Genomic DNA, 13962 nt, shown 5'->3' with positions numbered 1-13962 from the left:
TGGAACGCGTACGTCGGGCTACGCCCGACTCTTTTAGTGTGAGGGCGCCAAAGGCGCCCGGCTTTGGACCGCGTACAGCGAGCCTCGTACGTCGGGCTGCGCCCGACTCTTTTAGTATGAGGGTGCCTTCGGCGCCCGGCTTTGGAACGCGTACGTCGGGCTACGCCCGACTCTTTTAGTGTGAGGGCGCCGAAGGCGCCCGGCTTTGGAACGCGTACGTCGGGCTACGCCCGACTCTTTTAGTATGAGGGCGCCAAAGGCGCCCGGCTTTGGAACGCGTACAGCGAGCCTTTTGGTATAAGGGCGCCTTCGGCGCCCGGCTTTGGAACGCGTACGTCGGGCTGCGCCCAACTCTTTTAGTATGAGGGCGCCTTCGGCGCCCGGCTTTGGAACGCTTACGTCGAGCTGCGCCCGACATTTTTAGTATGAGGGCGCCTTCGGCGCCCGGCTTTGGAACGCGTACGTCGGGCTACGCCCGACTCTTTTAGTGTGAGGGCGCCAAAGGCGCCCGGCTTTGGACCGCGTACAGCGAGCCTCGTACGTCGGGCTGCGCCCGACTCTTTTAGTATGAGGGCGCCTTCGGCGCCCGGCTTTGGAACGCGTACGTCGGGCTACGCCCGACTCTTTTAGTGTGAGGGCGCCGAAGGCGCCCGGCTTTGGAACGCGTACGTCGGGCTGCGCCCGACTCTTTTAGTATGAGGGCGCCTTCGGCGCCCGGCTTTGGAACGCGTACGTCGGGCTGCGCCCGACTCTTTTAGTATGAGGGCGCCGAAGGCGCCCGGCTTTGGAACGCGTACAGCGAGCCTCGTTCGTCGGGCTACGCCCGACTCTTTTAGTATGGGGGCGCCTTCGGCGCCCGGCTTTGGAACGCGTACAGTGAACCTCGTACGTCGGGCTGCGCCCGACTCTTTTAGTATGAGGGCGCCTTCGGCGCCCGGCTTTGGAACGCGTACGTCGGGCTGCGCCCGACTCTTTTAGTATGAGGGCGCCGAAGGCGCCCGGCTTTGGAACGCGTACAGCGGGCCTCGTTCGTCGGGCTACGCCCGACTCTTTTAGTATGGGGGCGCCTTCGGTGCCCGGCTTTGGAACGCGTACAGCGAACCTCGTACGTCGGGCTGCGCCCGACTCTTTTAGTATGAGGGCGCCTTTGGCGCCCGGCTTTGGAACGCGTTCGTCGGGCCACGCTCGACTCTTTCCGTATGAGGGCGCCGAAGGCGCCCGGCTTCGGACCGCGTACAGCGAGCCTCGTACGTCGGGCTGTGCCCGTCTCTTTTAGTATGAGGGCGCCGCTTTGCCGCGTACAGCGAGCCTCGTACGTACAGCGTGCCTCGTACGTCTCTTGTAGGGAATGTAGGGCTGTTTCCTGCATTTTGGCTGATCTGGACTTCTATACCTATTCACTTTATAAAATATTGCAGATCATTAAAAAACACCATGTATATAGTGGCCAAACAGATTTCTTTTGCAAAAACCTTCTTGTATCGCCTTAATCGGGTAATACGCGAATAGAATTCAGAGCGCTTATAGATTCGTAGTTCGAATTACCTACCCGATAAATTAATGTTTTATCGGGTTCATGTAAGCAAAGCCGGGTGCAAAAGCTAACAATATGTATATATTTGAAATGTGCTAATTGAGCTCTTTCAAATGATATACAACACGCCATCATTACTTATTTTTATTTTTTTGGTTCGTGCCTTTATGACCTCTAGAGGGCGCCGTGTTCCTTTTTTTGTGACGTCATATAGCCTATAACCAGCGGACGCTTAAGACGATTCGAATGACATATCGTTTGTCAAATTATAATGCGTATTTTAGGAGTTCTGAGGGAACAAATGAACATACATACATACATACATACCCACATACATACCGGTCAAAATCATAACCCTCCTTTTGCGTTGCCGTAGTCGGGTAAAAATAAGTAATGATACTAAAAAAGTCGGGCGTAGCCCGACGAACGAGGCTCGCTGTATGCGGTCCAAAGCCGGGCGCCTTTGGCGCCCTCACACTAAAAGAGTCGGGCGTAGCCCGACGTACGCGTTCCAAAGCCGGGCGCCGAAGGCGCCCTCATACTAAAAATGTCGGGCGCAGCTCGACGTAAGCGTTCCAAAGCCGGGCGCCGAAGGCGCCCTCATACTAAAAGAGTTGGGCGCAGCCCGACGTACGCGTTCCAAAGCCGGGCGCCGAAGGCGCCCTTATACCAATAGGCTCGCTGTACGCGTTCCAAAGCCGGGCGCCTTCGGCGCCCTCATACTAAAAGAGTCGGGCGTAGCCCGACGTACGCGTTCCAAAGCCGGGCGCCTTCGGCGCCCTCACACTAAAAGAGTCGGGCGTAGCCCGACGTACGCGTTCCAAAGCCGGGCGCCGAAGGCACCCTCATACTAAAAGAGTCGGGCGCAGCCCGACGTACGAGGCTCGCTGTACGCGGTCCAAAGCCGGGCGCCTTTGGCGCCCTCACACTAAAAGAGTCGGGCGTAGCCCGACGTACGCGTTCCAAAGCCGGGCGCCGAAGGCGCCCTCATACTAAAAATGTCGGGCGCAGCTCGACATACTAGGCTCGCTGTACTCGTTCCAAAGCAGGGCGCCTTCGGCGCCCTCATACTAAAAGAGTCGGGCGTAGCCCGATATATGCGGCTCTCTGCATGCATTTCTGAACTGTGGACGCCCTCGCAAAGGCAATATCAAGTGACTTCAAATAGTTAGTAACGAAATCATGACCCCAAAATTAATTAAATAAAAAATAAGTTCAAAAACTAAAACCCGACTACTGCAAATCGCGCTCTAAAAAGTATGAAACAAGATAGAATTCTTATCTAAAAATTATCGAACAGGGAATATTATAAATGTTACCATTTTTTCAATAAAAAAATACAACGTAATATAATTTACTATCAAATAAATAATACATTTTATAAAAATATAAATACTTAGAACAGTACACAACGATCAGTTATTTTTTTAGTCACGTTAGCAATCCTGTAACCTCAAATTCCGGTAAATGATTAACCGTACACCGAAAATCCTCAACTCTACAACAAAAAGTGTATCCTTCCGATGGGTTATCCGGGTACCATGTCAACCAGCCAAATTCCGGGTTGCCCCTACACACGTCCTCACAGAAAAACAGGTCCCTAGCCTCGCTTGGAGTGTAAAACGGGTTATTTATACCCACAAAGGCGATACCCTTGCGAGAATCCGTATCATAAACCACTTTATAATAATATTGGGGGACTGGAATCACCGGATTGTTGTTATTATCATTCGCAAGATAGAGATCAACACGTTCTCCATATTGGTTAAAAAGGCTGGTCACTCCAAAAGTTCCCGTGTATATTATTGTATTATATCCAGATTGGTGGACGTGGTTTCTCAAGTCAACTTCTAAGGTGTTCCAGTTTCCTCCGTTGAAGTTCTTCCACTGAGGCGCGCAGTTTACGTAGTGGAACGTAGCTCTTTCCCCGAACGCAAATACGAAGTCTGTTTTCGCAGCTAAATGGCCTCTAGACATCTCCTCGGATCTAGTAACGTAGCAGTCGATAGCAGGCCCTACGAGCTTTCCGATAGCTGCCCTCTGACCCGAAGGAGAGAACAAAGATTCCACTGGAATAGTTCGATAATTGCCATCCGCTTTAAAATAAGGTCTATCTACTCTCGTTTGATACATAGCGTTATATGGCTTCTGGGTGTATTTTGAATACACAGGTCTGAGGACATCTTCATCGAAGCAGGACTGGTATACCGGGTACCATTCATGGTCAATCTGATACCCAACTTCGTAGATATGATGCGTATTAAAGCAAGTTTGATTCGTGCGTTTACTAATATAGTCTGGTGGATCCTGACAGCGAAATTGGCTGAAGCTAGCCGGCGCGTTTAGCCAATCATCGTTTCTAAAGTTATCGCCAGCTTCGCAAGTTATAGTAGCAGTTGTGAGCTGCCGAAAGGCGTAAGGGTGCGATATAGGCCCTGAGCTCCCACAACTTAGAGTCAAGGTGTCTCCGCTGTTCATCTCCACGTTTCCATAACGATCGTCGGGCTCCAAAAGTCTACCATTCCTCATAAATACCGGCAACGGTTGTCCGAAATGAGACCGAGAATTCAGCACACATCTTTGACCAGGAGAAGCGTTGAATATACAAAGAACCAAGAGATATAAACGGTGAAACATTTAAATAGCACTTTAGATTTTTTATATTAGAATAAGACACTAAAAATTTAAAGTGTAATACGTTTAAAAATACGTGTTAGTTTCATGTCAAAGTTACACGTCAAATGAATAATCAAATGCGTTCACAAAATACTTAAAATAATTTCGATGGAACCAAGATGGAACGAAGGACGAATAGAATTAACAGGTAAATCGTGTATTTTTATCTTTAGTTATTTTAATATCTTACAGAATTTGAGTTGATTCAAAGTGGGTTATTGGAATGCGTAATTATTTTTTAATAATAATATTGTTTAATACCTAGCAGATGGCAAAGTATAATCTACCTTATCAAACTGCACAACGGGACTTAATCGCGTATTTAAGTTTTAAGATTTACCTCCGACGTTTCGAGGACGGCGTTGTCCCCGTGGTCTCGGAGAAGACTGGCTCAAGTTGACATCAACATCTTCTAGCCGCGCGAGTTTTTCGAACTACCCGCACTTGGTCTTGTTTATCAGTTTGAACGTTTTGCGCACTAGGGATGTCACTCTGTCGACACACAACACTAACGATATTCGATTTATCGACTGTCGATATTCGTTTCCGCTTACATTTACTAATGACTGGATTCCATGTGGATGAGATCTTAAAACCCTCGTCCCGATTAAAATTGCAATGTTTTTTTATTTCAATGGCTTCCCGCACTTTTCTACTGTAGAAATGGCGATCCGTTGAGAGGATTTTAGGGTTATGCAGCTCAATCCAGTGGTTTGGTCCTGACTCCAGCAAATGCTCAGCCACCGCAGACTTGTTGACCTGACGATTTTTGACAGCTGCGATATGTTCCTTAACTCTTTCTGCTATGGTGCGCTTAGTTTCTCCGATATAGGAACTACCACAACTGCAATCTATTTTATAAACGCCAGGTGACTGGAACGGAATAACATCCTTCGGTGACCTTAGGCTCCCTGCTACTTTGGATAAAGGTGTGTACACCGTCTTTATAGAGTACTTTCCAAGTACTGTGCCAACTTTATCCGTTACCCCTTTTACATACGGCAAAAATGCCGGCTGTCTGGAGACATCAGGACGTTTCCGCCTTGCCTTTCGTCTGGGTTGCCACTTTTTTACCTTGTCCCGTTGTGCAGTTTGATAATGTTTAATAATCGTGAAAGTTTAAATCAGTGTATAATCTACCTATTTCTCAAAATATCGTTGATCCAATGCCTAGATAAGTTTTAGATATAAACATTAAACGCAAGGGTCTGTCTCTGTCTGAGTAGAGTCGTCAGAAACAACTTTCAAAATACTATTTTTAAGAAAAAATTATTATTTTTCACCACACCAGCTCGGAAAGGCTTACTTTGCACTTCAAAAACTGATAGCAAAGTTGCATTTTATTCACATGTGAGGCAAAGTAATAAAATGCAAATTTTGAGTTGTTTTCTTATGTTTGCTGGTAGAATTGAATTTTAAATTATGATTTTGGATAATAAATATTTAATAACATTAATTTGGATTCGATTTGTTTTGATTTTGTTTGATATTTTACATTTAATATTTGCTTCGGGTTGGTGTGGTGAAAAATTTTGTGTTTCACTCGGGGGCAAATTTTGTTTAACCCTCGTGCTTTGAAACCCTAGCAACGCTCAAGATTCAATTTTTCGAACCACTCGCTACGCTCGTGGTTGAAATCTTTCGCTCGCTCGGGTATCAATATTAGCACGAGCGGTTAAACAACAACTATGCCCCCTTGTAAATCAACTATTAATGCTATCATTGAAGCGTAAATAAATGGTTTTGTTTTTTCTATTTTATACTTTTGGATCTTTCGGTGTAATTAACCTTTTGAACGCCAAACGGTGCATCCATTTGCCGCGCCACTGACGTCACGGGGGTAAAATTTAGTTTTGTGAATAAATAATGCCAACCTAAAAGTGGGGTGCTTTTCAGTAGATTTTCATCAAAAAACGATCGATCGATGCTGTCTTTGGCGTCGTTGTCACGATTTTACATTGACGTCAATTGCCGTCTGTGGCGTTCAAAAGGTTAAAGTAGGTTAAAGCCTGACCAAGAATATATGATCACGCGCCATCTTGCGGAATTTAACTGGAATAAATTTTACCATACTATACTGAACTGTCACCCTTCAGTATAACAGCGCCCGCTTGACAATGATCATATATTACTGGTCTGGCTTTAAGAGCATTTCCAATGACTTTCGATTGTATACATACGAAAATCATAATGTACCTACTTAAATTATATTTAAGTATGAAGTATGAAGCCCCTTAATCGTATAAAGTATATAGGTACAGTCAAGGAATTTAAATTCCGACCCATTAAGTATTTTGTCACAGTGACAATCAATATGAAAGCCGCTAGAGACCTCATACGGTTGTCACTGTGACAAAGTACGAAATGGGTCGGAATTTAAATTCCTTGACTGTACCTGTAGATGCAGTCTCGCAAAAACTGGGTGCCAATGACTGCTATTACGTTTTACCCAAGTCATTAAGCAAATCTTTTACCTCTTAACACATCTTAACCACAACCCACAAAAGTGATAATATGCAAGGTTGTATAACTTAATAGCAGGGGTGCGAAACTCCTGACTTCGGCCTAACTCGGCTCCGCTCGGCTCAGCATTGCTCCGAGCAATTTTTAGGGTTGGCACCACTTGACTTCCTTTTGCGTGCACGACCACAGATAAGATAATCACTTAAATTTTGACAACCCTAAATAGCCGAAAGGGATAGTGCCATATATTAGAAAGGGATAGTATGATTCGACCCTGAACCGCTGTCAAACTTCGGTTTTGTAGGAAGCTTCATTTCTGTACGGTAGTACTATTATTTATTCTGTGTTAATAGTTTCAATACACATAAGTCATTAGAAAAGTAAACTAACATAGCGAAAAGTGTTTACATGCTCTTCAAGTTTGCTTCGGTAAAACCTGTCTTACTTAGGTCGTTGAACCTCCATGTTACGTTATGGTAATAGGTAACATTAGTATGTTCTAATCCTAGATTTCCATAAAGGAGCTCTACAAATTTAGAGCATTTAACAACCGGAGTCGCCTTTAAGAGCTTACCCCTCTGACGAAAACCTTGAACAATTGTGCTAACTTTTGTATGGACTAATAACGTTTATGACTATTTGTAGGTTACGTACAAATCATGTACAAGTGTATGACTTGACGTGCCCCCGCAAAAATCAGCAGGCTGTTTTGTACAGAAAATGACAGCCAAGGCGTCTTCAGTTAGTACCTAAATGCTCTAAGACTCTAAGTCTACCAATATAAAAAAAAAAAATTATAAAGTCTGGCCAAAACATACTGAGATCGGCCAAACTCGGCTCCGCTCGGCTCAGCATTGCCCCAAGCAATTATTAGGGTTGGCACCACTTGAATTCCTTTTGCGTGCACGACCACAGATAAGATAATCACTTGAATTTTGACAACCCTAAATAGCCGAAAGGGATAGTGCCATATAATAGAAAGGGATAGCAAGATTCGACCCTGAACCGCTGTCAAACTTCGGTTTTGTAGGAAGTTTCCTTTCTGTACGATAGTACTATTATTTATTCTGTGCCAAAACAGAGGCCCTTACACATTTAATATTTGAAAATCTTTAGCATGCGTGATACATTGAAGAAAATCTACTGTATCTATCTCTTAGATTGCTGTAACAATACATGTTGGGAAAATTCAGAGAGGTTTCCCATACCAGTTAATAATTATAGGCAAACAATAGAGATCAAAGTTGCCAATTAAATGTTAGGAAAATCGTCAAGTGCGAGTTGGACTCGCGCACTAAGGGTTCCGTATCATTACGCAAAAAAACGGCAAAAAAATCACGTTTGTTGTATGGGAGTGGGAGCCCCACTTAAATATTTATTATACTCTGTTTTTAGTATTTGTTGTTATAGCGGCAACAGAAATACATCATCAGTGAAAATTTCAACTGTCTAGCTATCACGGTTCATGAGGTACAGCCTGGTGACAGATAGACAGACGGACGGACAGATGGACAGATGGACAGCGGAGTCTTAGTAACAGGGTCCCGTTTTTACTCTTTGGGTACGGAACCCTAAAAAAGTGTGATTTAATAGCTCACAATTTCTAGGTTTTACCATTGAGTCACTGTCACTTTATCGTTAGTATTTTTCGACTCAAGGATGACTCACACTACGGTCCGGGTCCGGGCCGCGACGTCCGACATTTCGTTTTCTATGATGGGTGATCGCCTGATCGGTGATCACGTGATACTTTCAATAGAAAACGACGTGACGGACGCCTTGGCCCAGGCCCGGACTATTCTAGCGCTAGTCATGCTTTACTGCAGTCAGTATGGAATAGCTATGCATTTTTCAGACGAAAAGAGCGACTGGGGACCTTTAACCCTGGCCGCACACGTTCAGGATCCTCATTCGGTTTTCGTACGGAATGACAGGTGGGAATAGGGTTGCCATATGGAAGAATTAAATGTCCTGATAAAAATCCGAACATCACCCTAAAAATCCGGACATTTCTTGTAGCAGAGATTTGGCGTAGCTTGAACGATGCCCCGGCGGCGCGCTGCTCTCTGCGGTGTACGTATCGAGGATCTACTTTTCCCTTTCCCTTCGCCAGATCCCATAGCCCCCTCCCCGGGCGCGCATTTTATTTTTATAAGGTCATTCCTAAAAATCCAGACACATGCCAAGTCCGGCCGCAATCCGGACAAAGGGTCAAAAATCCGGACATGTCCGGACAAATCCGGACTTATGTCAACCCTAGGTGGGAACGGGACGTCGCTCTACAAATGCATAGCACTATCTCGCTTACACATGTCATTACGTATGGAAAATTCCAAATGCGGCCAGGCCAGGATATGTCTATAAAGGTGGCCACTGACGAGCCTTCCAACAGTCCAAATAGCGTGGCTGCAATCCAAAATCGGTCCGTGAATGTCAAAAACGTACAATGTTTAATATTAGGATGCCGTCCATTGGGATGAATCCATTGTAACGGCATCCATTTGGAAGGCTCTTCAGTGGCCTGCTTAAGAAAGACGTGAACACAATTTTGTGTTTGACTCATAAAAATACTCAAATCCTCAGCGAAGTTGGTTACAAGATAATTTTAGGTTGCTAAACTATTTTAGACAATACCTTAAAATAGCAAAGTGTTAACCGCACTAAAGGATGATTGTAATGGATACATAATAGAGTTATTCAAATAAAGATTAAGTAAACAGTTAGGCGATTTAGCTCGTTACTACTTTCAATAATTGCTATCCGTTAATAGCGGATATTCATTAAATTTTAATGTCATATTTATTAGTGTATACAAACTTAATACCTACAAACAAAAATGATACTTAAAACATAATTAAATAACTAACCTACAAAACTTAAAAACTAAATCTAAAAATAAATAATGTCATATTGTAAGTAAACATTTTCGTGTAGTTTCTTGTAGTTTCTAATAATTGTTTTCGGGATCCTATCTCAACGCATAATAATTGATTGTCATAATGTTTCGCATAATTCTCTATTCGCATATTTTTTCTCCAGCTGAAACAGAAAGTATTTTCGAAAATATTTTGCATAGGTTGTGTAGAATAGGTTACGATAGGTTTTTGTATTATTTTACAGAAATGTTAATATTTCCAGCACAATAACAATTATGAGAAATGAGTTTTATGCGTAACATAACATTAGAACAATCAATTATTATGCGACCCAATATGGACCCATTGTTTTGTTAAATATGTAGGTACGGGTCAAATCTAGCAAGTTAAATTTGACCCACTTCCCAGCTTCCAATGAATCTGAAAATTCATCTAAACCTCTCATCTAAATCTGAAAATTTGCACACATATGTAAATCGGATAACAATGCAATATTATGGTACCATCGAGCTGATCTGATGATGGAGACAGGAGGTGGCCATAGGAACTATGAGATAAAACAACACAACTTACTTGTGTTTTGGGTTTTAGAATTGTCTTGATGAGTATTAGTTGCCTGTGGAAAGAAAAGTACAGTCAGCGATAAAAGCTTCCAGCAAAAATTAAAATTTTGCCAAAAACTTATTATGTTTCTTATGTTTCCACAGTGGCTACCTAGGTACATGTACTTTGCTTACCGTGTTACTAATAATTTGTCGTCCACATTAGCACTAGTATCATAAACACATTTGCACGTGTGGTCGCGAGGTAAACAATATATACCACGAACTCAACTATAGTCCGTTATTTTTAGCATTAGAAAGAACTTCGCAGAAGTAACATTGTGGTTCCAAATCCGGCACTTTTAGCGGTAATAATTTGAAGTAAATTATATGTATTGACCATGCTACATTAGATAATTCAATAAATATTAACAATTAAAGAGCCTGATATAAACTGCACGCTTGCTTCTGTGGAGTTCTTTCTAATGCTAAAAAAAACGAAGTATAGTTGTTGATATTATTCATATTAGGTAAGTAGGTAAGTACAAATTGAGTACGAAGAAACTTTAGAAAAATATCCTGATAAAGCAAAGAGTACACTTAAGAAAGCACTGATTAACATGAATTAATATAAGATATAACTAGTACTAACATGTAAGCACTAACTGTAAAAAAACAATATAAGTTTATATATAATTAAGGCTAAGCTTAGTTTAAATAATCTCCAAATATAGAGATTGTAACTGAGACTGATTGTACAACTAACCTCTCGATTGAAAAATAAACAGATTAAATTTTTTTTTTTTAGTACCTACATATTGTGGCCGCATCAATAAAGTAATGAATCTTTGTTTTGACCAAACTCGTCTTTAGACAAACGTCAATAAATATTTAATAAATATTTAGCGTATTTGCTTAACAGTGCTTTTAAGTAGGCTATCTTCACAAGGCCGATGGTCATTACTGTCATTAGTGATTGCGCTGAGCCGTTAAAATGCCATTAAAGTATTAAGTATCTTTCTTTACGCAGACGCGTGCGCGTGACATATCAATGCATTGATATTACCTATATCTTTTGTTTGTTTATTACCTAAGGTACTTGCGCCTAATAAGGCCCACTTTTAATTTAATTTTTTATTTTTTTTATTTTTGATATGAACTTGCAATTTTGTCTATGGTACTAACCAAACATGGGCGAGAAATTTAAACTCATTTACACTTATAAAAGTATGAAATTTTTAAATTGAGCAAGCTTTAAAACTGGGCCTTATTAGGTGCAAGTACCTTACTAAAAATTTTAAAAATCACGTATAAGTATGTTAAGATCATTACTTACACAAGAGGAATCATGACGGGTCATTTTATAATGAAATATATATAAATTTTAGTGATTAATTTCGTATTTAATGTTTCATCGACGAAAGGAGTTTTATTTTTTGTTGGACTGCCATCTTGTGGTCCAAATCGGAATTAATTAACACTTTAAATTTTAAAATCGTGTACTTAATAGAGTTTATGCAAGTTTTCTGAGCGCTAATAAATGTCATTATAATTAAGTAAACAGTTTTTTAATTACATATATTTTTAGCCAGCACTATAGCCACTCTTCCGCAGGGATCAGATCTGGGGGACTACTTTTGTTAGTCATATTTTAGTTTTTAATTAAGTGTATAATTTAATTTTCATTGTTTTATAAGGTCATCATCATCATCATCATATCAGCCTATATACGTCCCACTGCTGAGCACAGGCCTCCTCTCATGCGCGAGAGGGCTTGGGCTATAGTCCCCACGCTAGCCCAATGCGGATTGGGGACTTCACATACACCTTTGAATTTCTTCGCAGATGTATGCAGGTTTCCTCACGATGTTTTCCTTCACCGAAAAGCTAGTGGTAAATATCAAATGATATTTCGTACATAAGTTCCGAAAAACTCATTGGTACGAGCCGGGATTTGAACCCGCGACCTCCGGATTGAAAGTCGGGCGTCATATCCACTCGGCCACCACTGTTTATAAGGTCAAATTTAGATATTAGGAATTTAACAATGTGTTGAAATGTATTTGTTTTTTAATATTTTGTGAATTATATACATATTACATTTTCGTTAATTATTTAAATAAAGACAAGGTTTCCGGCAAACAAAATTAACATTATTAATATTATCGCAACCCGTGCAGACATGTAATCGCATTATTTATCTAGAGTTCAACTTTGTACTACATTGACCTCATATATATGTACACATTTTTCGCCTTATTCCAACGCAATATGATACAATCTTGTAAACATATTTTTGACATGAATAGGATTCTTGATACCCCGGAACAGATTCGCTTGTCACGTTAGTTTTATCACATATAGAGTCTGGCTAGCCAAAAATTGTTGACAGATATTTCGTTGTTGTATCACCAATTGTCTATGATTTGAAAAAAAGCTAAAAGTCAGTTGTCGATTTATGTCATTCATTCAAATTGTTTGCGGTTTTTATGGGGTTTATTTTAAATAATATTAATAATTTCTATGCTGAGTGAGGTTCACAAACTATTATTTAAGCTCGTAAATAATTACGACAATGTGCGAAGTCGACGTGTAGCGTTGTATAATGAAAAAGTGCAATGTTTACAACTTCTAACCAAATGTAAACAAAATACGAGGTTGGTGCTCTATAAATATTTTGATACTTTAAGTACTAGTTCTAACATTTGCCGATTACTTTGATTAAGTACGTGAATTTATTAATGCCTGAATCTCATAAATAGGACAAGTGTATAAAGAAACGGATAAATTAAAAGTTCTGAAAAATATCTATAAAATCTAAATATTGGAACGTAAACATGTGTGTTTGTCGTTGACTGTACTTTAAATAGTGGTAGAAATTATGTGAGCTGACTTTGAGTGCACTTAAACGTTTATTTAGCTTATTTCCTTAGGTACCTTATTTGTGCACAGAATATCAAAGATATTGTCTAGTATCAAAACTATAATTCCTACTACACAAAGTGTGACCAGCCCAAGATTTTTTGAATTTCCCGCCAATAATTTAGGTAAAATTTCAGTAGCCAGACTCTATGAGTATAGAGTTAGAACAAGAAAAGTCTGCAGCGAGCCCACGCAGTGCAAGTGTTATTTATACGTCATAATTTCATCTATCAAAATCACTGCAGACTTTTCTCGATCTGAAGTAGAAAGTATTCCCCGATTCTGGCCCCGCCTCTCAGTGGTCCCCGATCCTGACCCCAAGGCCGAGCCACCGCCCCTGCTGAACCTAAAAAAAAAAAAAACAAAAAAAAAAAAAAACAAATAGCCCCCCATTTGAATTGATTGCGCTAGGTCTCAGCAGTGCCCGGCGCCTCCTTCAGGGACTTACGAAATACGCTAATTAAACAATACACCTTGTTCACCACGGTAACAATAGGCTTATCGACCCTTTTCTATTGTTCGATCTCGACTCGGGCGCGCTATTGTGTTACCGAGCATACTACCTGCCTGGACCCTTTCCTTAACCCACCGACGTCTCCATTCATGTCTTCTTTATGTGTGTATACTGTAGGTGTTTGTGATAGGTATTTTGCAATAGGTATTAGCGACAGCTATTTGCAATAGGTATTAGCGATAGGTACTTATTTGTGATGCATAGGTACTCTAACTATCAACTCTAATAACCCGCATTATCTTATTACCTCTTGGAGCTATTTCGATTTATAAGGAATACAGTTCTAACCTTCTTCTGACGTAGAATTTACACTAGTAATCCTTTGGCAGCCTAAACTAACCTTAACCTTTTACCAAACCTAACTTATTCTTCGAAAACCTAACCTAAACCTAACTTGACCAAACCTAACTAAAATCAACCTAACTCATTTCAAAC

The 13962-nt window shown here is 41.2% G+C and overlaps 1 protein-coding gene across 1 annotated transcript; it reads right to left on the bottom strand.

The window, feature by feature from the left end:
- Positions 1–2904: 2904 nt before the first annotated feature.
- LOC134670568 (uncharacterized) lies at positions 2905–4258 on the bottom strand. Its single transcript, XM_063528373.1, has one exon. The coding sequence runs from the start codon at positions 4169–4171 to the stop codon at positions 2966–2968; it is 1206 nt and encodes a 401-aa protein (XP_063384443.1). The 5' UTR covers positions 4172–4258; the 3' UTR covers positions 2905–2965.
- Positions 4259–13962: the final 9704 nt, after the last annotated feature.

This window comes from Cydia fagiglandana, chromosome 14, assembly GCF_963556715.1.
Source record: "Cydia fagiglandana chromosome 14, ilCydFagi1.1, whole genome shotgun sequence".
Taxonomy (NCBI): domain Eukaryota; kingdom Metazoa; phylum Arthropoda; class Insecta; order Lepidoptera; family Tortricidae; genus Cydia; species Cydia fagiglandana.
The sequence above is the reverse complement of the archived record's forward strand: the minus strand, read 5'-3'. Positions and strand labels throughout refer to the sequence as shown.

Coding starts and splice junctions, on each gene's coding strand:
- LOC134670568 (XM_063528373.1), bottom strand. CDS start 4,171: ATGTTTCACCGTTTATATCTCTTGGTTCTTTGTATATTCAACGCTTCT.